Source organism: Cladophialophora bantiana (genome assembly GCF_000835475.1).
Source record: "Cladophialophora bantiana CBS 173.52 unplaced genomic scaffold supercont1.25, whole genome shotgun sequence".
NCBI classification, from domain to species: Eukaryota; Fungi; Ascomycota; class Eurotiomycetes; order Chaetothyriales; family Herpotrichiellaceae; genus Cladophialophora; species Cladophialophora bantiana.
In genome coordinates this window covers 327,302-351,625 of record NW_015971599.1, presented here as the reverse complement: position 1 = coordinate 351,625, position 24,324 = coordinate 327,302, and the positions used below count along the sequence as shown (strand labels likewise).

At 53.3% G+C, this 24,324-nt stretch overlaps 8 protein-coding genes across 8 annotated transcripts; 5 read left to right on the top strand and 3 right to left on the bottom strand.

Annotated features, from left to right (window-relative positions):
• Positions 1-212: 212 nt before the first annotated feature.
• Z519_12057 (uncharacterized protein) lies at positions 213-1,364 on the bottom strand (the record flags this gene model as incomplete). Its single annotated transcript, XM_016769765.1, has 1 exon — positions 213-1,364. The coding sequence occupies one exon, from the start codon at positions 1,362-1,364 to the stop codon at positions 213-215; it is 1,152 nt and encodes a 383-aa protein (XP_016614090.1).
• A 442-nt stretch (positions 1,365-1,806) lies between these two features.
• On the top strand, positions 1,807-2,905 carry Z519_12056 (uncharacterized protein; the record flags this gene model as incomplete). Its single annotated transcript, XM_016769764.1, has 4 exons — positions 1,807-1,948; positions 2,095-2,189; positions 2,249-2,461; positions 2,519-2,905. 4 exons carry the CDS (start codon positions 1,807-1,809, stop codon positions 2,903-2,905), a joined length of 837 nt encoding a protein of 278 aa, XP_016614089.1.
• A 2,148-nt stretch (positions 2,906-5,053) lies between these two features.
• Z519_12055 (uncharacterized protein) lies at positions 5,054-5,942 on the top strand (the record flags this gene model as incomplete). The annotated part of the gene is made up of 3 exons (XM_016769763.1): positions 5,054-5,361; positions 5,418-5,583; positions 5,814-5,942. The coding sequence occupies 3 exons, from the start codon at positions 5,054-5,056 to the stop codon at positions 5,940-5,942; spliced, it is 603 nt and encodes a 200-aa protein (XP_016614088.1).
• A 2,135-nt stretch (positions 5,943-8,077) lies between these two features.
• Z519_12054 (uncharacterized protein) lies at positions 8,078-8,971 on the bottom strand (the record flags this gene model as incomplete). Its single annotated transcript, XM_016769762.1, has 1 exon — positions 8,078-8,971. The coding sequence occupies one exon, from the start codon at positions 8,969-8,971 to the stop codon at positions 8,078-8,080; it is 894 nt and encodes a 297-aa protein (XP_016614087.1).
• A 951-nt stretch (positions 8,972-9,922) lies between these two features.
• On the top strand, positions 9,923-12,000 carry Z519_12053 (uncharacterized protein; the record flags this gene model as incomplete). The annotated part of the gene is made up of 3 exons (XM_016769761.1): positions 9,923-11,263; positions 11,370-11,601; positions 11,786-12,000. 3 exons carry the CDS (start codon positions 9,923-9,925, stop codon positions 11,998-12,000), a joined length of 1,788 nt encoding a protein of 595 aa, XP_016614086.1.
• An 870-nt stretch (positions 12,001-12,870) lies between these two features.
• Positions 12,871-14,133, bottom strand: Z519_12052 (uncharacterized protein; the record flags this gene model as incomplete). Its single annotated transcript, XM_016769760.1, has 1 exon — positions 12,871-14,133. The coding sequence occupies one exon, from the start codon at positions 14,131-14,133 to the stop codon at positions 12,871-12,873; it is 1,263 nt and encodes a 420-aa protein (XP_016614085.1).
• A 1,869-nt stretch (positions 14,134-16,002) lies between these two features.
• On the top strand, positions 16,003-18,032 carry Z519_12051 (uncharacterized protein; the record flags this gene model as incomplete). Its single annotated transcript, XM_016769759.1, has 2 exons — positions 16,003-17,723; positions 17,783-18,032. The coding sequence occupies 2 exons, from the start codon at positions 16,003-16,005 to the stop codon at positions 18,030-18,032; spliced, it is 1,971 nt and encodes a 656-aa protein (XP_016614084.1).
• A 1,612-nt stretch (positions 18,033-19,644) lies between these two features.
• On the top strand, positions 19,645-22,960 carry Z519_12050 (uncharacterized protein; the record flags this gene model as incomplete). Its single annotated transcript, XM_016769758.1, has 4 exons — positions 19,645-20,745; positions 20,798-21,236; positions 21,299-22,629; positions 22,709-22,960. 4 exons carry the CDS (start codon positions 19,645-19,647, stop codon positions 22,958-22,960), a joined length of 3,123 nt encoding a protein of 1,040 aa, XP_016614083.1.
• Positions 22,961-24,324: the final 1,364 nt, after the last annotated feature.

Sequence of the window (24,324 nt, the reverse complement as noted above, 5' to 3'; positions counted from 1 at the left end):
CTATGTAACAAGTACTTGGTAGTCGCCCAGCTAAAACATGCTCCACTCCCTGTTGCTCCGCGACAGCCGCCTGGTCAGGTGGCAGGTGCAAACACAGCAAACGTGACAAGTACAACAGCCACCACAAGCAGATTTGATGAGTCGTACGTACCGAGTAGGGAGTGTGCGTGGATACCGAGTACATTTGTCGATTCTGTATCCCGCCTTGGTTACTAGACAGCGCTCTCGACATCGGTACTCGAGTCGCTCTCACTACTACTATCTTCATCGCTGCCACTACTAGAAGTCTCTTCACTCTTGTCCCCCTTTGACGTCCTGATGCGGCCCTGAGAACCTTTGTGACTCTCTTCGCTCTCACTCCCGCTGTCTCTGTCTCTGTCGCTGTCGCTGTCACTAGAACTAGAAGTGGAACTGGAGCTGGAGCTGAAGTAGTCGACAACCGCAGTCCTGTTCTTTCTCTTCTTAACCTTTGTTTTGGTCCCGTTGATTAGGGCGTCACTGTCCAGGCCAAGTGCCCACAGTAATATCCTTGGACGTGATTGCCTCTGAATCCAGGATTGATATTTCGGGTCTGTGGCAAGAGTGCCTGCAGCAGCAATACCCGACGATGGTGGACTTGCCAGATCGTCCTTGAACCGTTGGCGATATTCAACATCACCTTCTTCATCAGCAACATTGCCACGGCTATCGACTTCCATGTGAGACCTTTCCTCCTTTTCTAACAACGCTATGCTCTGCAGTTTCAATCGTTCGCGAGCCCCAGCACCCTGTAGTCCATAGATATATCTTCCCAGAGCAAGATTGTATTCTTGGGGAATATCACTTTCCGAGAAGACGTGTTTCAAAATCCACGTCTCTCGGTTCTTGTTGAATTTCCATTCTGACCGTGCCGCGTGATATTGGTTGAGGTATTCCAACACAGCAGTCGACTTAGGCACAAATTGTTGAAGAACGTTTGGTCCGGTTTTCTTTGATTTCTTGACACTTGTCGAAGATTTTTGAGCCTTGAAGTCATTCAGAACAGGTGATAGACTTCCTGTCGGGGAGGAAGGTTTTGCGTCGGCAGAAAATGATACTCGTTTCTCGACTTTCCTTCCTGCCGGTTCCTCTCTACCTTTGGTGGTCTCAGGCTGCAAATCCGGATTGGCTGATGCTGACTCGACAGCCTTTTTGGATTTAGAATCCATCTTCTGTTTCTTCCTCGGGGGTTCTGACGTAGATGATTGCGAGTCCTTCAATGAATCATAACCAGCTTGGTGAGCTGGTGACGCGATACCATTGCTGGTCGCACGTTCCGGGTTTTCATTTGCGTACTTCAGTTTCAGTCCAAGCTTCTTCCAAGCTGGAATCCCAGGCCGAGACATGATGATCCTTGAAGGGCAAAGGAGCGAGAGCCTGTCTGAAGTTCCCTTTCCAGCCGGAGTGCTGATCAAGATCCGAGGTCAGGTCATTTGGAAAGATCGTCGAATGTTCATGGAAGCTGAAGTTTCATATTCGAGACCAATTACAACAATGCTAAAAATTCCAGGTAGTGGTTTACCGCCACAAGTGGCAGTGCAAGGTCTTTGTGGGGGCGATTGCAGTGGCTAGTGGAAGAGCAGCCTGCAGCAGGCATCGCGAGACTTGCGCGTTTGGAAACCTCATACTCCGTCCAGGCCTAAAGCTGCGAATATCATCCATCATCAAAAGTTCGACACAAGTACTCCTACCTCGCTCCTCTCAATCGAGCCTCATTCCTTGGAGGACGCTTCAAGCTGCATTGTACTACATAATTGGTTCGTTGTACCTCGGTCGAAGGAGGTCAAGATGTCAGGTGCGTACATGTTTGACGTGGTTTGTTACTGTAGCTGTGTCGGACTCACCGAGCTGACAGTCTTCGCATCAGGCTCCGCAGGTTATGATCGACATATCACCATCTTCTCAGACCAAGGGCGATTATATCAAGTTGGTACGTTTCCGCAATCATTTGGAGACCCTTGAAGCCCGAGTTGCGACTCACCTGCCCGGCTGCGGTGCAAGGACAACCCTTCGCACTTCCAACCTGAGTCGCCGCGCAATGAGATAGATTTCAGCTATACTTACATCTACACTTAGAATATGCCTTCAAAGCAATCACTGCAGCCAATATCACATCAGTCGGAGTCAGGGGGAAGACATGCGCTGTTGTGCTGTCACAAAAAAAGGTGCCGGTACGAAAGAATTTGCCAAATTCGAGTCAATTCATGTTAGATGCTTACTCCTGGCGCAGGACAAATTGATTGATCCCTCTTCGGTCTCGCATGTCTTCAAGATCTCTCCCTCAGTCGGATGCGTCATGACCGGCTCAATAGCCGATGCTCGAGCCTCTGTCGACCGAGCCCGAGGTGAAGCTGCGGAATTCAGATACAGAAACGGGTATGAAATGCCGTGCGATGTCCTTGCAAAACGATTGGCAAACATCAATCAAGTCTATACTCAGCGGGTGCGTCGAAATCTACTCGAGAAGGGGCGCAAGATCTAGGCTAATTGTTTGTCGCAGGCTTACATGCGGCCATTGGGCGTAGCGACGACACTGGTCTCTGTGGACGACGAATATGGACCCCAACTTTATAAATGTGATCCTGCAGGCTATTATGTCGGCTACAAAGCCACGGCGTCTGGACCTAAGCAACAAGAGGCACTCAATCATCTAGAGAAGAAGCTGAAGAACAAGGATTGCGCTCCCGGCAGCTGGGAAGAAGTGGTTGAGCTAGGGATCAGCACTCTCAGCACCGTGTTGAGTGTTGACTTCAAGAAGGGCGAATTGGAGATTGGCATCGTGGGTGGACCGAAGGCTGATGGGACTGAGGGCACCGATAATGAGTTCAGGACCTTGACAGAAGACGAAGTCGAGGAACGTCTTCAGGCTATTGCGGAGCGAGATTGAGCATATCTCTTTCTTCACCGAACCAGAGGGCACATTGTACGTTCTGCTTGAGACCCGGGGAATGACGACAATGTCGGCAACCACGCTGGACAGGGATCAGTATGGGTTCAGCTTGTCCACACGGAAAATTATATCATGGAGTGAATCTGGGGACTATTGGTTGGGTCACGTTCAGCAGCCTCTCGGAGCTGATATGAGATGATGCGTGTGGCACGTCATGGTTGGCGTAAAGGATTTTCGAACGGTTGCTCCTAAAGTCGAAGACGGGACTTGGTCCTGGAACGGATCCACAATGATCCGGCTCTTGGCCTGAGTGACCGCCACTAGAGCGTCAGGCGCGTGTCAGGTCCTCGAGGGGTGGACAACCTTGTCCCAGCCTCATTGCCGTGTTTATGCGTGGAATTGAGAGGACAAGTCAGCACAGCCGGCCTCAGCCAGTTGTGGCGTTTCTGTGGCTGCTGGAGTAGAGGTGAGGAAATGGAAAAACCATTGATCCAGGAGCTGTGCATTGGCGTGGGTTGACGTGTGTCGTGCGTCGTGCGTCTCGTGTTGTTGAGATGGTGTGTGAGGCTTGAACCCAGGAAATTCAAGCCGCCGACTCAATCACCATGCTGTGCCATTCTGACATCCTTTCCCAATTGCGCCTACGAGCCGTGCGCGAAATAGATCCCCTGCAGGTTTGCAGAAGCGAAGTGCTGGAGTGGATGATGAAAATAGAGGTGGACCAGTCGATGGGCGTGGATGGAAACAGAAGAGATTTCAGCTTGCAGCTTGCAGCACCATCGTTCGCAGCGCCATGTGCGTGCCCTGGGACCTGGGACCTGGGACCTGGGTGAGTTCCTGCTGCAAGAGGGCAGCCTCTGGTGCCTCTTTTTCTCGCGGTTTGCGTGTGCCATGGACGCCATTCTGCTCAGCTGCCCCAATTGGGCCATGGTGGGGAAGCTTAACCGTTGACCTGAGCGCCCACGTTGGGTATGGCGTTACCTGACGGGGCCCATCAGGGCACCTAGGTAGTTACCTAAATCCCAATGCTTAGGGACGGGCAGCCAAGGGCCACCCCAAGGGGAGGGCTAGCCCAAACGCATGATTGGCGGGCACCAAACTCGCCTATTGGCAACCCGCCTACCGCTGTTCCCCCTCTCGTCCTGCATCCTCCACTCACACAAACATTTTTCATCATGCTAGGCCAAGATCCACCTCTCTACAGTTGCTCTAACTTGTCCTGCACATGGTCATTTCCAAACGCCTCGTCTGCGATTTCCATGTTGCTAAACCCAGGTCTCCATCGGCCCAGTCGTGGTCAATGAGCATGATCCAGAACTCACTCGACCCCGTGGCTTGCAAGCCGCCTGCTGATCAATACAGCACACAGTCGGTGTCTACAGCAGAGCCTCGACTGATCCACCGCCAGAGCTGCATCATTCCGACATGCTCTGCGATTGAGGCAGTGTCCAATAGTCAGTGCGCATCAATCCAAGCGCTGTGGCCGCCGTCTACAGCCGTGTCGACCGTTTTGGTGCTTGTCTCTATTCTCATCTGCCTCATTGAGCCTGCCCCGGCTTAGTGCTGTAAAACTTGCCTCCAGCTTCACCGTCGCTCACATCCTAACATCCTCTTCTGTTGGATATCTCATACAGCTGGGAGGCCTGCTCCATTTTCCCATGACGCTACGGCCCGGTCCCCTATCTTCATGACCGCTCCTATCCTCCTGACTGGTCGACTGCTGGTGAAGCCACGAGATTGAGTCCACAAACCCTTCTCTGTGCCCGTCTCTATCCCTTCGGGCCATTGTCCCTCTTGACCCCAAGCTGTATATGACATCTGTGGACGGCGATTGTCTTTAAGAAGAATGCTTTCCTCGCTGCGGCCACAGTTGTTTTCCTCTTCTCAGGCTTCATCCATCCGACAACTTGACCAGAGGGCTGAGCCAACGGTCCGAGACCTCATTCTCCTTGCCGCGAAGATTCCTGACTTGGCTGCGAAGCACAATCAAAAGTCCCCCGAAGCGAAGATAAAAGCTGTTGAACTTGCGCCGCCGTCCGTCGAGCCACTGCTTGTCGACTACCACCAAACTTCTTTTGATTTGGCCAACTCGCCTTTCGCAATGGCTGATGGACGTGCGTCTGACCGTAATTTCTCGCCTCATACATGCGAGAACCGCCCACACCAAGAGCCTTCTGGCTAACTGATATTGCAGTCAACGAAGCCCGCGCAGTGCGCGTCATGGAGATCATGAACGACTTTCGAACGCTGCAAATGCACATCAACTCGCTCATCACGCGCAGTGAGGCCAATCCTCCAGACCAGGAATCCTACTACCTGGACGGCTATGTGGTTTTGAGACAGTGTGCCGCTGAGTCGCAGGCGGTTCTCGCGGGCCACTTTAACCCGGGCAACCTTGGGCTTCAGTCTGGCAGCATCCCCGAGACCGAAGTTCAGAAGGCGTCTCTACAACGGTGCGACAAGATCTACGCGCAGAGTCAGAGAAGTATACTAACAAGCAGCTGGATAGAATCATCCTCGATGCCTCTACGAGAAGGTTCCAAGCCCACAAAATCTATCTGCGAGGGTCTGCGGCGATGCGCTGGGTGCAACTGCGCGCTCAGCTCCTGCGAGGAGAGAAACCAAGCCCCAGACACGCGAACAGTCTCCGGGCCATTGACCAGAGACTTCGCCAGGTACGTTGCATGTTCTACATCAAAAATGTTCAATGGTGATCGGCGCACTTCCCCACACCGTGTCACCGTTGTTCCCTCTGGTTAGCTAGCGAAGCCATGTGGTTTAGAAGGATCAGAGGAGGAAATGATCAGCGCACCGCGTGCAGACAGTGTCCCCGAATGATATCCCAAAAAGAGAGGGACAAAAAGGAGAGCGAGACAAAGGCTGATTTAGCTCTTATTTGAACTAGGAACTCAACGATATTACGGATGACCATGTTTTCCGAGACCTTCGCAACGCCGACCGACGAAAGGGCTATTGGGTAGACGAAGACCCAGTCTTGGAACGCATGCTGGGATGGATTCGGATGCAGAGGTGAACGGGGGCCAACTCGGTTCCTAGCCTCTGGTTTCTTGGGCTATCCAGAAGTTGTCCTCGGCCTACTCTTTTGTTCCAACCCGAGTCTGCGTTGAACCTAATACTCTCGTCTAATACTTTTCGCCATTGTCGATCAATGGCTTCTCTTTTGAAAACGCTGGGCGTGACCTCACTGGGCAGCTACAAGGACTGCGATCTGCGTGATAATTAGGGGGCTCGGAGGGTGGAATTGGTGGCGGCTGGACTGCCATGGCAGGTGGGCAGGCCCGGGATCCGCGCGTCTGGCACTCGCATCACGGCTGCGGCCCAGACTCAAAAGCAAGCCTAATATTTTCTCTTTGGTTGGATCTCGTTGGGTCTCTGGGATAGAGGGCGAGTGATCCACGTGGCCATTTGGTACTTTGTACCTTTGCACTCATTTGATTTACGATGGCTGCATGACGCTACGGGCGGGCAGGGAATTACGAGAAAACATCTCAAGGGGAAGGCGATCCTAGGAATACTAGGGATATAGAGGACATACAGAACACACGGCCGAAATTGGGGGATGTGAACGTGCAAGAACAAGCGGACTCACTCCACATGTGACAGAGGTTCCCAATGGGATTTTTCATGTCCAACTTGTAACCATGGGCATGGGGCAATGCCTTAAGAGCTCCTTGTACTATGCTCGTTGGGGGCTCGCGGGGAAGCTGGGCTTGCATATAAGACTCGGCGAGGCCGATGCCTGCCCTAATTGTCGTGCCTAGTAAATGAGAGCCCTATTCGGGGCTGTGGGGCACGCCTAAACCAGCAGGCATGCCGCCAGCAGTGCCCGTTGCGGCAACTCGGCTACCATAGCACGCACTTGTTGGCCAGGTGGGCTGCTGTTCAACAGCCATGCTTGCCTCGCTTGGTCTCAAGCTCAAGATTTAACGCTCCAGAGTCCAAGCTTCTACCCAGTACTTACTCCTACTCCCTTGCTAACCTCCAAAGTGCCGAGTCTTCCAGATTCCACATCGGCACCCAAATGAGATAACGTTTCCCTTTCCAGGTTTCCATTTCGCGTCACCACCAGCTCGCTCCGTCGATTCTCACACTAGGTACGATGTGCCCATGCCGTATAAGGCGCAGTACACTCTGTGTCCACGACTGTAACGGGATACTCGGACGCAGGACGCAGCACCGCCGGCACCACCGTCACACGTCCCTTATTCAGCTCTACAAGGTTTCGAACCAACACCCGACCCAAGATACCCGTCGAGTACCGTGACCGGGAAGGGTGGAAGTGGGCGCTGGCTCATCATACTCTGACACTCATGGCTGTACGAGCAGAAGTCCCGTGGTGGGGACTGCATCTCGTGGGCGTGTGATGGATGTGAATGCCCGCACATTTGCAGCTCGTATTCCCCAATTGGACTGCACAGGCTGCATGACTGTGCAGGCGGATTCACGGCTTTGACAGCGTTCCGAGATCTGTCCAAAACACTACACAACCAACGCTTTGGGCTCGCATGCTGACATAGGATATTTACCGCTGCATTGAGTGGCTAGAGGCTGGAACCTGCGACCTAACTTTCTTGCGGCGGTAAGGACATTCTCTTGACCCGCTCTATCCTTTGCTCTTGTGGAAGACGAGCGGCAGTCGTTGCAGGAGACGAACGAAGGCATGGTAACCGCCGGATTCTCCTGAATAGGCTGCGATTGCTTGATTAGCTATTAGATGGACATGTTCAAGTGTACCGAGCAGAATATCCTCGCCGCCAGGCCCTGTCACTCAAAAATGGATCCTGCGTACATTCTCGTCGCTCACAATTGGCTTTTTGGCCATCCACACAGTATTGTTTGCTCCCACCGGACTGTGGCATCACCCTCGAGAGCTGGGAACTTCCGAGGCATGCATGCGCAGACCAATCTCAAGGCACAGCCACCTCCTTTCTCATCCGGACAAAGTTCAACGTCCACATGACCTTCGCTGCCCGTGGAAATATCACAAGACCGAGTTCTTGATTGGAACGAGGCTGAGCAAATCCACCTATTCAAGATATCGGGAAGCGCAATTCTATGCCGGCAACATTATCCTTTTGAGAGGTCTGGAGGCGGCTACCCACCCTGGTGACGTACCTAGGACGAACTGCCTCACTGAGCTTGGTGACCTCAAGCCATGTTTTCCTTCTCCTCTATCCTCCTCTCCACCATATCCAACCCTGAAAACTTCTTCACCACTCCATCCATCCATCCCACGGGCACGGCCGTCGCTGAGAACCATGCGGACGTCGCTCCCTGACCCCTCCAGATCTGATGTGGTGCACCTTTTCCACCACGCTTGGATAAATCCCTCACCACGTTCTTCGCCCAGACGTCTGCATCCATGAGTCTCACTGATGGACCTTGACTGATAAACTTTTCGACAATGTCTTTGCCCGGCGAATAGGGACTGTTTTCCGGTAAGGTGGGACTCATTTCGACGTTGACGTTGTCAAAGAATTTCGATCTCACACCTGCGGTCCGTAAATCGATGACTTTGATCCCAAATGCTTGCATTTCAAGCCGTAGGGTTTCGCTGAAGCTGGCGAGTGCGGCTTTTGAGGCCGAATATGGTCCCATGAACGGCAGGGTTAGCACGGCGCCACATGAGGTATTGTTCACAATCATCTTGTTCTTCGTCGTCGAATCGCGAAGCAGCGGGAAAAACAACTGTATCACTCGGAGCGCACTAAACACATTGAGCTCGAACTGTCTCCGGATTTCAGCAATCGGAATATCGAGGACCGGCATGTTAAACCCAGCGCCGGCGTTGTTAACCAAGATGTCCAACGAACCGCCGGTCAGAGACGAGACTTTCTCGACGCAAGTCCTGATTGACTCTTCGGAGAGGACATCTAGGGGTAGAGTTTCGATGCCGAGGGACTGTAAGGACGACATTTTGGAGGGAGTGCGCGCCGTTGCAAAGACGCGGTCGCCCTGTTTGTGAAAGGCCAGCGCGAGGGCGGCACCGAGGCCGCCATCGGAGCATCCAGTTATCAGAACGGTGCGTTTCTCAGGAGCCATGATTTGTTTTCTCCAGAGGTTTGACCGTGATAGTTTTGACAAGGCTGTCGCAGGTTGACCATCTGTGACTGAGAAAATGTTGCTGTACTGGAGAAGACGGAGAGCCTTAAACCTTGGTCAACGTTCTTATCCAGTCCGTGTGAAGGACAAATATCAGAACATCATGATTCCACAATCCTGCCCGGGCCCGGGTGTATAGTGTGGATGGATCAAGTACAAGCAGTCAGCAAATCGAACCGTTGATGCCGCGCAACATTCTGTCTTGGACAGGGCAGAAGAAACTGATGATTCCATAATACTCATTCCCTACATAGTGTTCTGACCGAAGCCGGCCTAGCTATTGGCACTGCTCACTGCTCACTGCTCTGTCTCTGCTCTACCTGTCTTAATTTATCAGGAATGGATCAAGGTGAGATGGATGTCACCCAGGTTTGAGAAGCCTAATAAGATTAGTCAACGTGCAAAGGAAAGCCTGGCGGCCCTATCTTGGGACCAATGCTTCAAGTCTGTGGCGTCACCAACCATCCTGCTAGGCTACCAGTCCGCTGTGTATCACCACATTGGCTAAGGCAGTATTCCAAAGACACATGCTTATTTCAGATTTCCACATGCGAACAGGCACAATTGCATTTACCTGGGTAGTGGTCGGCAGTAGTAGGGACTCGCTTTTGCCGGCACCTGTGACGCAGTGGCTATTGATACGGCAAAGTTCGCACCCTTATTGCCGCTTCACTGGATCCGAACTCATTTTCTTCTCCAAACCACTTTCCTACCACAACAATGAGCAACGGCAAAACCTCCGCAAACTTCTCCAACATCACCACCGGTAAGTCGGCAATTCGGCAGGGTGATACGAGTTCAATATGCCTTTTATTTGTGACCTTCGCTGCTGTCTCGAGTCCAACCTTGGGATTGCTCAACTTTATATGAGAAATCTATACAAGGAACATCATGGGCTCTATTGGCGAAGCCACCACCGGTCTGCCACCGGTGACCGTCAGGGGTAAGCAAGACGAAAGCCATGACGGCTCCACGCCCTGGGCCACGAATGTCGTCGATGGGCACGCCGCTCAAGAGTCAATCAAGATACCGATGCATGACGTCCCAGCCTTCACGCCCAGCAAGAAGCTTCGCGTCGTGACCATTGGTGCTGGCTACTCGGGTATGATCTTTGCGCACAAGCTCCAATATACCTACGCCAAGGAGTTTGCCACGCTGGTCGAACACACCATCTTCGAGAGCAAATCCAACGCGGGCGGCACCTGGATCGCAAACAGCTACCCAGGCGTGCAATGTGACGTGCCAAGTCATATCTACGTCTTTCCATTTGCCCCGAACCCCGAGTGGTCGCATTTCTACTCGACCGGTCCGGAGATCAAGGAGTACTTCCAGAAGACGGTCGAGAAATGGGGCCTGGATAGGGACGTCCAGTTCAACACCACCGTCGAGCGAGCCGAGTGGGACGATGAGAGAGCTCAATGGAGGCTTGAGGTTAGGCACAAGGACAAGGGTCAGCGGACGGAATGGGCGGACGTTCTTGTCTCTGCCAGGGGTATACTGAGTCACTGGAAGTGGCCTAACATTACAGGATTGGACACCTTCAAGGGTCTCAAGGTCCACAGTGCAGGTTGGAACCATGAATATGACTACCGGAACAAAAGGATTGGTCTGATCGGCAACGGAAGTAGTGCCATCCAGATTCTGCCCGAAATGGCCAAGCTGGAGGGCACAAAGGTGACGTGCTTTCAGCGGTCTCCAACCTGGGTTGTCTCCAGACACACTCCGGCGAAGCTCGTTGGCAGCGACGATCCGAGCTACAATCCGGTCTACCGCGAAGTCGACAAGGAGCGGTTCCGCAACCCGGAAGAACTCAAGAAGTACCGCAAGCTCATCATCGGGAACGTCAATCGCGGGTTCCGGATTTTCGGGAAGGGCTCGAAGCAGCAGGAGGAGATCAAGGCATTTGCGACCAAGCAGATGGCTGACAAGCTCAACAACGACCCACGACTGTGCAAGATGCTCATCCCGGAGTTTGAAGTCGGGTGCCGACGCATCACGCCGGGCGCCGGCTATCTCGAGTCCTTCACCAGGGACAACGTACATTTGACACAGAGCCACATTGACTACGTCGACGAACACGGCATCAAGACTAAAGACGGCCAGTACTACGAGCTGGACGTCGTCATCTGTGCCACTGGCTTCGACGTCTCCAACAGGCCGCCGTTCCCTGTCATTGGCCGCAACGGCACCGACTTGGGCGAGAAATGGAAAGACGAACCTGAATCATATCTGGTAAGTCACAAAGTCTAAAGGGCCAAGTTACAACATTTTTGAAATGGCCCCCCTTTTCCAAAAGGGACTGATGACTCTAACCATTCCTGTCATGATTACTCTCTAGTCCATGGCCTGTCCCGAAATGCCCAACTACTTCATGTTCATGGGGCCCAACGCGACGATCGGGCACGGCTCGCTGATCTACAGCCTCGACTGGACGGCCGAGTGGATGATCCAGTGGCTGCGCAAGATGGCCAGGGAGGACATTGCGTCGATCGCCCCCAAGCAGCAGGTCGTCGACGAGTTGGTGAGGTACGGCGACGAGATCATGAAGACCCTCACCTGGACTGGGAACTGTGAGTTGCTTTCCTATTTAGCCCACCCGGCGTCGCTCCCTCCCTTTCTCTCTCTTTCTTTGTTTTTCTTCTTTTCCACCCGTTCTATTTGTTTTCCTCTTTCCACTCTCTCCACTCCATCCAGCATGGTTTGTTACATTTACTAAGCTCGCTACCCCTGGGCGGGGGGACCTATAAAAAAAAGGCCGCTCATGGTACAAGAACAACCGGATCGATGGCCGCGTGACGGCGACGTTTGCGGGAAGCGCGATGCTCTTCCACGACATGGTCGAGCGCATCCGACCCGAGGACTTTGACATCCAGTACCGCTCCCGCAACAGGTTCCGCTTCATGGGCAACGGATTCACGAGCTACGAGCTCGAGGACGGGGTTGATCTTGCTTGGTATGTGGAGATGTAACGGGGCAGTTGATGGGTGACAAGTTATCTGTGTCTGTGTGGGTGTGTCTCTGGGGACTATGCGTATATACATAGAGAGATATATTCATGTAGTATTTATATTGCCTGTATTTATTGACGCACTAATGTATCCTTTGCAAGTGACAACGCAAGATTCTGTAGGGCTGCCCTCACACTCACACTCAAACTTACACCCACGACCGCAATCACGAGCAAAGCTTTGCAGAGGACGGGTCATCATTATCAGTTTCACTGTCATTATCGTGACTCCCCCAACCAACCAACCAACCAACCAGACCTCAGCTCAGCTCAGCTCAGGTCCACGGGATGAGGATTGAACACGGCACGGCACGCAATACCCAGCCGATACATCGCATGAGAGCTGCCTAGTCCCATGCGGCTGCTTCCATGAGCTCGCGAGGACGATATAAGCCATGCCAAACCCCCTGTCCGTAGTCTATGCCAGAGTCAGAGAATCGGTGCCCGGCATGTTTTCGAAAGTGGACAACGACGACACATACCAGACTTGTTGACGCCAGAGGAGGTATGTGCCAACGCGGTTCTCTACAAGTCTGTATTCACGCCAGCGGGCAGTCAGACATACCACAGCAGCCTATGAAGTACGAACGTCAATGCACAGATCTCGGCCCTCGTCCGTAGTGACGCTCAAGACACTAACTTGCCGTGAGAGAAGCTGATCTCGCTATGTGCCAAAGGTCTCGGCGTTGGCGGAGGCAGGTTGCAACTTTCTCTGCCAGGTAAGATATCCTGAGACCTCAATCAAGCGTCATGTCATTTGCACCTACCATGCTCCAATGGTTCAATTGCGTCCTCCCGATCCCATCCACATCGAGCACGCACTGCCCGAGACTTATTTTGCTAGCCGCTGGCTCGGCTTCAAAACCCCTCGGTCACCACCGCCACCTTTTCGCCACAGCCAGAGCGCCTCGACCGCGAGCGCTTTGGCACTGGCATGGCCAGACTGACGGTTGGCTTCAGCCATTATGCTCTCAATTGGCCTCTCTTTCTCGATAACGGACCAGAGCGCTTCCTGAAGTTCGCAGCCTCTGGCACCAAAGTCTCCTCTTCCCAGCCGGTACAGGATCCTACCTAGCGTTTGATAAGCCAAGCATCGCTGGTTAGGCAACGTAGATCGTGCCAGCATGGCAAGCTCTGGTATAGTGTACCCAGCGCTGCTAGGCGCCTCACCGTGATGATGCAGCCCTTCTTTCACGTCGACCTCTAAGCTCTCCTTCGGCGGTATTAGGCGGCCATTAAATCCAAACCGAAGGGCAGATGCCAGAAATGACTCGTTTTCAGGGTTGTACAGTGACGCCTGATCCTCCTCTTCGGTAGGATCGTGGAGCCAGCTCAACGAGGAAGGGTCATGGGGCGTATCAGGAAAGTAATGTGTTTTGAGGTCGGCGAGGAAGGAGGCGTCGGCCGAGTTTAGAGGCACGTAGTCGTCTGCTGAGCGAGGAGGAACGGGAAAATGCATCGAGGGTCGGGGGGGTGAGCCATGGGCGGGTTCTGCATGGCCCGCAGCATCTTCATCTGTGGCAATTTCGGCGACGGCATCGTTCTCGATTTTCTGATCGCCATCTACACCTTCGGCATCGCCCTCAGGCCAAGGCTTCTGGCCTACATGATCTTCGTCGATATTTGCACGTTTGAGGAGGCGTTCGAGGAAAGCCGGATTGAGATTCCGCGTCAGCTCAGCCCGAGCCTCTTCGATGTCTTCTATCGACATTTCGGCTATGCGTCTCTTGTTTTCCTCGCTGATCTCGGCCTTCTGCTGCTGATCCATGTCGAGCCCATACTTCTTGCCCACATGATGCCTGATTGCTTGATCTGAAGGTTCGACTGTGGTAGGGATCGAGGGACGAAGGGGCAATTTCCCAGATTGGTTCCTTTGTTTGAAAGCAGACACATTGCGACGTGGTTTGTGCTCGGGGAAGCCGGCTTTGGAGGATTTCAGCGAAGGCGCAGGAGGAACAGAGTCAGAATCGTGCTCTTCGATTTCTTTGATGCTGAATGCAGAGTGCGAGGGTGAGTATGCATCTTGGTCGATAGGCTTAAGTGTGAAATCATCGGCCTCGAGATCCAATTCGAAGCGTTGACCTGGGATGGCCATGGTGCTGCCACTCGCTCAAGTAGAACGTTGTCGATGCCGGAGCCGCGCCCGCGCAGTTCTGTCGGTCGAGGAACGTGGATTAATTAGCACGAATGCGGTCTAGCCGAGGCTTTGCGGTGAATTCGACTGTGAGGCCAATGAGGGGGCGCGACAGGGGATGTAGCGCAGTTGGGTGGCGTCTGCGGTGTGCTACTCTCATATTTTCAAGGCTCAAGACGCACTGCTCGCTGCACTTTCGTGAAAGTAACTGGTAATCTAATGCAAGATCAGCGAGTAGCGGCAAGCCGTAGGTTACGTTATTGGATAGAGGCACCGAAGAGGGGGGACTGTGCTACATATGTACTTACTTGGGACATCATATTGTGCGTGCGGAGTGGTATGGCCGACTTGGCGCAAGCCACTAAGTACTTGTAGCCTGCAGCAGGGGTCTGGGGGGCCGGGATCTGGCAGCCACCCCGGTGGGTCTGGCTGGTGAATCCGATCTTGAGGGGTTCCCTCTCAGAGACTCAATAACGAGACACCCCTGGGAGATGATGCGCGAAGAAAGAGGGGATGGCTGTGGTTGTGTGGGCTGCTGTTGATGGCTTTGGGGTTGCCTAGGAGCTTGGGTCTCGTAATCTTCTGGGGAGCAGCCGAGTGTTTGAGGAGGAAGGTGAAATCGACCAAAATGAAACCGAAAAGGAGAGCAACTGAGGCGGGACTCCGGATGACTCTGTAAAATGGGGCTGTCAGACATGTCGTTATCGCCTATCGCCCTCGCGCCTCACTAAATGCCCCTTGCGCCTTGCCTGTCGCAGCCTGTCATTTGAACCCCATGTATCTGTCTTTTGTCTTTTATTTTTGTTCTGCTTTTTTTTTTTTTTGAAAGCTTGCTTGTTCGCTTTCTTGCGTTATCCAGGAACCAGACCCAGACTCAAACCCAAACACTCTCCACCATCGAACATCTTGGATCGCCTTTACACTATTTCGCCCATTGATTTGCGCTGCACGCCTCACGCCTCACGCCTCACCAGACCTCAGCGTTTCCCTTCGTCTTTCCGCATGTGCTGTTCTCTTTTCTCTCTCCAGCTCTACCTCGTAGCCTCCCTGCTTCCCTCTTCTCCCTCGTGTTGTAGTTCCCACCCTGGTTTTGTCTTCCTGATGCGCCTGGTGATTTTACGTTTGCCATCCACTCTGCCCTTCTGACCATCTGCCTGTTTGTCGCAGCTGGTCTGGTTCTGGCTTTTGTTGCCTTCCATTCGCATCTCGCTCCCCATCCCTCCATCCCATCATCCCCCTCCGCCCTCGTCCCATTCTTACCTACCCTTTGTCAAGAGTCCTGGGTAGCTGTTAGCTGTTAGCTGTTGTGCTTGGCTTCATACTTATATCTCCTTGTCTTCCCACTTCTGTGCCTTTCCTTCCTCGACCTTTTTTTCTCTTCCCTCTCCTCCTCTGCCGTGCTGCATGCTACATTACCATTTCTCTAATTTTGATGTTCCATGTTCTCCAGTCTACTCCATCCGCGCGTCCACCATTGCAAATCCTCGCCGCTAGCCATAGCCGCCTTTACCACTTATTTCCCGTTGCAGCCCGTGTTTTCACAACCCTTTGAGGCCGTGCAGGAAATTCATATCCGTCACCACCCACTCCAACTCCGTTCTTCAATTGTCTCTTTGTATAACATCCCGAGTCACCAACCCCAATTGTTCACCCATTTGCCAATCACCGTCGTCCGTCTCACCAATCCATCGGTTTGGTATTTCCTGCGTCGACTTCAACGCCTCTCCTATCTCCTTCCCGCTGCACATCGGTCTTCGGCTTCTGTCCATGGCTTGCCTGTGAGACTGCGATTTAGACTGCCCACTAAGTTGTGGCGGCTAAAAGCTGAAAATGGAAGTCCATGACACCAGGAGTTCCTCCAACGATCTGTCCAGCGCACCACCGAGCGATGCCGAGAGTACTCCTGGTCCTCTGAACTACGTCTCTGCGCATCGCGACATGGGCGCAGCAGGCAACCTTGGTGTTGCAGACAGCTTCGCTGGCCGACAGACGCAAGGCGGTCCAGGTGCAGGTTCAGGAGCATCACTAGCCACAGCTGCAGGCACACGCCAAGACCATGGCTCTGTCGCTCCAGCGCAGCCCGTCAGGAGACCCCGAAAGAAGCGAGACACCGACACACCTGAAGAGAAGAGGCAACGAATTTCTCGCAAGCCCCGAGGAACCGCGACTGCGACTACAAGTACAGGCTCACGCAAGAAGACTACAACAGAGCCGGTAGAACAAAACAGCACTGTTTTCATCACCCGTCAGAGTTCGAGTCTGCAGACATCCACTTTGATTCAACCAGTTTCCTTCTCCCCTCCAAAACCCGCCGAGGGCCGCCGAGATGAAGCCGTCAAGTTTACCCAATCCGGTCTCACGATGCACAAACCACCGATGCGTTCTCTCACGCCTCCCCATCAGATCCGGGAATACATACCTGACTATTCGAGACCCGTTAGTAACCCACGAGCCCAGGCTCCGGCTCCGGGCTCGGCTCCAGCTCCAGCTCCAGCTCCAGCTCCAGCACCTCCTTTTCCTCCTCCTCAACCCTCCACTCCGCGCTCAACGAGCATGTACGACCCCATCAGATCTGTCCAGCGACCCGTCGACACCAATCCACCACCTACCCACCCAACCCAATCTACCGTCACTCCTCCAAGATCGGCCTACAATCCAAGCACATCTCCGACCATCTCCAACATAATCGATCACCCTCCACACCCTGACCTTCCCACCGCTACAACCGTTGTCACGCATCATATAAAGGCTGAGCCTCCTTACGATCAGACCAATGGCAGGGTGGTCGACTCGCCAAGGATAAATGGCAGTTCAATGGCGATGGATGCAACAACGGATGCAACAACGGATGTTGACCGCGTCGTACCCGATCAAGTTCAGCCCAAAAAATCCACGTCTTCAAGAAAAGCGCCCTCGGAGGCGTCCACTCGCCCCGCCTCTCCGAAGCCGGTGCGGTCAAAAGAGCAGCCGCCTCCTCCGTCAATGGGTTCTGGACTTTTGTCGGCCAGTTTGTTCGGCGGTGATTCGAGTAGTGATATGCCCAAGGGCTCGGAAAAAGGCCCCAACATCGTGCTGCATATCGACCTGAAAGACCCTAATAACCGAGTTATCAACTTTGCCCGTATGGCCGAGGAAAAGTACGGCTTTGCGGCCTTGTACCCTCGTCAAGCCGCCCAAAAGGAACGGCTGGCCAAGATTGCCGCTGCTGGGGCTGCGCTGGAAAGGTCGGCGTCAGGCAGCAAATTTGGAGGCACATCGGCGGGAGACAGCGGTGATGAAGATCTCAGCGTCGACATTGAGCGTGAGTCGGACAACGACCGGGACGTAGCAATGTCTGGACTCAATGACGGACCAGAGCCAGCTAACAGCGGGACCGACGGCCCGGGGCCAAAACGTCGGCGGCGAAGAAAGGTGGAGGAGTATGATCAGGACGACCCCTTTGTTGACGACAGCGAATTACTCTGGGAAGCGCAAGCGGCGGCTAGCAAGGACGGATTTTTTGTCTATTGTGGACCACTGGTACCAGAGGGCGAAAAACCGGCGGTCGAGAGGTACGTACTTATCTGGTCGTCGAAACTGTCTCCCGGTACACTGAATTGACGCTTTGCAGGGCGGATGGCACCATCAAGCGAGGTCGTGGCCGAGGCCGAGGTGGTGGTCCTGGTTCTCGCGGCGGAAGAGGAGGTGCTGGGACTTCTGAAAGAACCTCGGGGAGAGGTGGAGGGCCTGGTTCTCGAGGAGGTGGGATGACACGAAAGCCTCGAATTACGAAAGACGACCGAGCGCAAATGGAGAGAGAGAAGCTTCAACGAGAGAAGATGGCGCCGCTAGTGGCCAAGCCCAGTGCATATCCTGGTTGACGAGCTGGGCGACACCACCGTATCTCTCATGACCGATATCCTAAGACGGACATGCTTTGGGGTTCGACAGTCAGCGATGTGATGTGTCACGAAATAGACATTTGTTTTCCAAGGGCGAGCTGGGCGGGAAAAGCAGGCTTCAGGCTTCATCGGCCCCGCGAGGTTCCCAGGTCGGAAAAGTGCTGACAGGTTTGTTGTTGTAATCCAGAGTTGTGTACTTTAGTAGTCAAGCCATCAGCGACGGAGGATGTCAAGCACTCGAATCACACCATTTCAATTCAAGATCATGTTTTTGATAATTGTTGTTCCCTTTTGGTCGAATATGGAGTGCATCGCGCACCTAAACGCCTCGGCGTTGTGGCTTGATTTAGTGCGGGCGCATGTTTCTCGAGAACGTCATGGCGCATCTTTCACGGCCAGGATCCGCATGGGGGGCTTAAGGGGGCCACTACAAGTAGGCCCCAGCCTTGAGCATGGAAAAGCGCAGATTCCCATGGCCCAAACGCTAATGCAAGACTGACCACGACCGCCACGCCGAGCAAGAGCGACCAGAACGACAAGTCCAAAACTAGATTTGGTTGGACCTGTCCGGAAGGGCTGGGTGATCGACAGCACTGTGATCCCCAATCCCAGAGGGCGACGCACCTGCCGAAAGGGCTCACGGGCCCAGCGAGCAGGACTCAATGGGTTTTTCTTTAGTTATTGCCTCCTCATGCCGTCTGTGCCGATCGGTGGTCGCCCACCAGCCCTAACTGGGCACGGATAAGCCTTTCAACGGGGCCCGAGTCAACAACCAGCCAATGCCTTATCCAGGGCGTCGCCGCCAAACGGTTCCCCTAGTAAGTACTTAAGTATTCCTTGTACTTGGTCAGTAAGTACTTGGTACATAAGCCAGTACTTGTTACAAGGTTCCCTAGCTAGAATCCATACCGGCAATCTCCCCAGAACTCGCCTCGTCCACTAATCACAGCGAGGCCGCTCCAGCAATGCAGATTCACCATCACCGGCTTGTTGCTGCTGGCGTTCGTGGTTCCGACAATTTTCTGGTGCGAGCGAGAGGCCCGTGGTCGCTTGGTGGCTTTCTTCCACTGGCTCGCAGATCCGCCAACTGGCAATCTCCTCTTCCTCATCCTCCCCTCAAACCCTCTCTCGCACTGACCCTTGCTTGCGTCTGCGGCTGGTGACTGGCCACCCACCACCCACGGTACACGGTTCGATGGTCCTGATTGTGTCTTCTGAGGCGTTGTGTGCTGCTACCCGCGCTCCATCTGACCCCATCTAAGAAATTGTCCCAAGCCTGGCAACCTACGACTTACCGTGAACACTACAGCATCGACGCATCCTCATCTTTCATCGCACTACTCTCCTACCGCACCTTAGCCACCTCGACTCTCTATCTCGTCGCACGTTGGATCCGACAGTCTCGCGGCAAGCATGTTGTGCAAGCGGCCACTCTCACTGCTGCCGTTTGACCTGTCCTTCCCAGGCTAACCGTGCTTTGCCTCGCCACCGGCCGCATCCACCATCTGCCTCCCCCCCCTCATCCCGACTCACTCACCGTGGTATTCAAGGCCCATTGGAGCAGGGCGTAAAGAAAAAGAGGAAATCCATCATGGATGGCTTCTCAAGCTTCTTTGGCCAGCCTTATCCGGGGCCGGATCCACAAGAGACCATGGACGGTTACACGCAGGACGACACGATGAGCGGCATCGATCCCAGTGGCATGGAAACTTCAGCTTTGGGCCAGGCGCAGACTCTGCAACAGATCATCAGTCAAAACAACGACGAACTAATGCGCCGAAGGAACACTTTCCAGTCCCAGTATCGATCGGGCTCACACGACCACGGTCGCAGAGCCTCGATGCTCGAGTTTTCTTCGGCCATGGACAGCGACTTGGCCAATTTTCAGTTCGATCCAAACCCCCACGAACCCGGCCTGACCATAGGCCCGCCCAGTATCATGCCAGTGCCGAAATCCCTTGACCCGCGACGAGTCCGTTCGCGGGAAGACTTGTCCTTGAATACCCGTTTCTCTCAAATGAATACCAATTTCGACCAGATGCCGCCCGTCAACTTCTCTCCGGTTATGGCGCCGAGCACCTCCGTCTCCCTCGAACCATCCACCGCATACATCGCGCCAAATATGGATATGGCGATGGATTTTGACCACCTAGCGGGAAGCTCAAGGACTCCAGCCATGCAATCGGGACCGATGCAGGAGGCCATCTATTCAGCGTCCCCAATAGAGCAAAGCTTCTCGATTCCTTATCAACCCGTCAACCATGATCCCGGCGGCGGTTCGATGAGCCCCCCCGGTCCAAATTCCATGGCTACTATAGTCCCAGCCATGTCCTCAATGCCCGAAGGTTTCCCAGGGACTTCTCAGCAACTCCGAAGGCAAACCCCCATTACCGCTATTGCACCAGCTCCTCTCTCCGCAATGGCTTCCCCCATCCACATACAGGACTCTCCGAACAGAAGACGATCCGTAGATGTTCCAATAGCTTTTCCCTCGAAAGGTACCGTGACCTTGAAAAGCCGCGCATTGGCTGTCCCCCATACTGATGCGCTTCCATTAGATGTTAGTGCCTCCTTAAGGATGATGAACCCTCCGGCTCTGCCTCACATGCCGCTAGTGCAAGGTGGGCAGCTTCAGCATCCCAAGTTCGCCAACGCCTATTCTTCCAGCGGGTTTGATATGCTTGGAGTTCTTGTGAGTCAAGTCCTGGAATTGTGCTCCTGGATTTCGTTAACACTCGCGATAGATGCGAGTTGCCACGAGACCAAGACCCGAAATTAACATTGGCCCCGTTGACTTATCCTGTGCATTTGTTGTTTGCGACATTGAGAAATTTGATCTACCCATCGTTTATTGTTCAGAAATGTTCGAGCGTCTGACAGGATATACGAAACATGAAATCCTCGGTCGAAACTGCCGCTTTCTCCAGGCGCCCGATGGAATAGTGCAGTCGGGAGTGAAGCGGAAATACGTCGATGACAGCTCGGTTCTCTATCTGAAGAACCAAATCTCAAGAAGGGCGGAAGCACAATTGAGTCTGATCAATTATCGAAAAGGCGGACAACCATTCATGAACCTCCTTACCATGATCCCCATCCGATTTGACTCTGAAGATTATAAGTTTTACGTTGGTTTCCAGGTCGATCTTGTCGAGCAGCCAAGCTCCGTGTCCGGGAAGAACCCAGGTAGGACTTGGTTCCAAGACTCGCAAATCGTATAGGCAAAGCATTACTGACTTGTCCAATAGACGGAACTTATGAGATCAACTACAATCGAAGCTCGCTGCCGGCTTACCATCTTCCCACTCCACCTGATCCAACTCAGGCGCTGCACGACATAGGCCAGACTGTGTCTCCGGACGAAGTGTCCAGGCTTTTGGTCACTCTCGGGCGTGGCGAATCGGAGGTGTCAAAACGCGTCTGGGACAAGGTCCTGCTGGAAAACAACGACGATGTTGTGCATGTCCTTTCCCTAAAAGGACTGTTCCTTTACGTATCTCCTGCAAGCCGAAGAGTCCTAGAGTACGATCCCAGTGAACTTGTCGGCGTAGGCTTATCCTCGATCTGCCACCCTAGTGACATTGTACCGGTTACCCGAGAGCTGAAGGACACCCCCCCTGGGGAGCCCGTGAGCGTGGTCTATCGGATCCGCAGGAAATTCAGTGGGTACACGTGGTTTGAGGCCCACGGGACTCTATACATCGAACAGGGCAAGGGCAGGAAATTTATCATTCTTGCAGGACGAGAGAGACCGGTCTATGCCTTGGATCGATCCGAGCTCTCGACAGATGGCAATCTCGGCGAGAGCGAGTTATGGTCCAAGATCTCAACATCGGGGATGCTTTTGCATGTGTCTTCTACCTCTCGAGTCATGCTCGACCGGCTTCCTGAAGACCTTGTCGGGACAAGTTTACAGGCTTTGATGAGACCGGATTCCAAAAAGGAGTTCCTACGTATGCTTGAAGTCGCACGAACTGGCGAGAAGGTCACATTCAGGCATGACCTTCAGAATCGGAGAGGCCAGGTCCTTCACGCACAAACGACAATCTATCCCGGCGATGCTCGGCTTGGTTTCAAGCCCACCTTCCTGCTTGCGCAGACTCGCCTCCTAAAGATGACGCGTGCTGCACTCTTGAGTCAGAAGTCGGCGTCGGCGACACCATCAAGGGGTGACCGAGCGTCGGCGGGGTCTGGAACTCCAGCATCACGTCTGGACGGGTCTGTCAGGAGTCTCGCGGAACATCCCGGCCCGCTTTCGCAGGCAGGCAACCACGTCCTGAGTCTAGGCAACCAAGACGAGGCCCTGGCCTCGGAGAACAACATCTTCGATGAGCTGAAAACTACCCGGAGTTCCAGTTGGCAGTTTGAACTGAGGCAGATGGAGCGTCAAAATCGGTTGTTGGCTGAGGAGCTTCAAGCATTGCTGAGTCGCAAAAAGAAGCGAAAGAGGAGAAAAGGGCTTGGCCAGATCGAAAAGGATTGTGCCAACTGCCACACTCGAGTCACACCAGAATGGAGACGAGGCCCAAGTGGCAACCGTGATTTGTGTAACAGCTGTGGTCTGCGGTGGGCCAAACAGGTGAGTGACTTCCAGCCCTACCACACAAGGACGTGATTGGACAAGCGGGAGACGCAGCTAACATGCATTGTGAATGCAGAACGGACGAGTATCACCTCGCAAACCTCTAAATCAAAGTGACAAAGGCTCAAAATCGCCAGCTCAGCTCAAAGTAGTCAACAAGCCCGAGCCAAAGAATGGCGAAATATCTGAGACAATTAATGGTGGCGCTGACCAACTGGCTGGGGCTACTTCAGGAGCGGGCAGGCAGGGAGACGCATGGAGAACTGTGATGCCACCAAAGATCGAGGAAGACGAAGAACCTCCTCACCCGAGCATATTGCCAACATGATCATTGATCCCGAGTCCTCAACTGAAACCCCCTTTGGATTTGAATATCCCAGAAGGATACGGTCGAGATTGTCGAAGCCACAGTCGGGATTTACATTCCGATACGAACATGGACAGGCGCCATGGACTCCTGCGATATCGCAACGTCAGGCCCTTCGCCATGTTGGGCCCATATCGACGCATATGATTCTTTTTTTCAACCACGGATTTTCGTGCCCTAGCGACACACCAGTCCCGTGGACAAGAGAGTGCCCACAGCAAGAACCAAGAAAGGGGCCCTTCAGACGCGCAGTCTCAACCATTCCCATCCACAGGTCAGGAGTTACGACGCATTGCATATGAGATGAAGCAATTTTCCAGCATCATCGAATACTCAAAACATACTTATCTATCATTTTCAGTCGCAAAATCTCGTCATTATGACAGCCAGTTCACGCCAGGAAGGAATACACGCATGGAATGAAATGTTATGATATGATCAGGCTGGGACGCTACGAAGTTTCACGATGCCGGTTGTTGGGTTTGGGCTTTTTTGTTTGGTTTGGTTCGACATGAATTTGGTGAAGCAGCTCCTAGACGGCAACAGCCAGGCTGTGGCTGGGATCGGAAACGACTGAGTGACATTTCCACGATCAGATACAAATTTGCCGGTCACATGAAAGGAAAGAGCCGGACGAAATGCGAGGAGATTAATTTGTATTCCAGCTTGTCAGGCCCAACCTATTTGACCGCTGGTGATCCACGAGGCATGACCTTTTTTTGTCTAATACGGGACACGATAACACGATACACGACGAGGCACGTACGTATGCTATGTTTCCTCACGTCTGCCCGCAAAGGAGAGAAAAGCGCTAGCTAGGTACGAAATCGATTGACTTGATCGTGATGTACTTTCAGGCTTTTGGTCCGGCTATATACCTCTGCACGGAATTATACATGTCACCTGGGCATACCTATGTGCTCTGTAACATACAATAGTACCTAACTAGGGACGTACATACCGTGTCCCCTAATCGAACCCGATAGTCAGGCACTGCCTTGGCCCATTCAACGTGTCCTGCAGGGTCTTGCCTGGTCTGATAGTGATTGTGAAAACATATAGTGGTAAGTAGGTGGTAGGTTAAGAAAGAACCAACGGGTCGTCAACTTGGCCGTGACGGTGACCCGGTTTAATAGAGTAGGTGAAGACAGACTTATCTTGCAACATCAAGGCCGCCATAAGGATGTAGTGGTCCGAGGATGGATAGATGAGAGGATGCAAATTGGGAGAAAAGATAAACGAGAGAGCGAGCGAGCGAGAGAGAGAGAGAGAGCGAGAGAGAGAGAGAGCGAGAGAGAGAGAGAGAGCGAGAGAGAGAGAGAGAG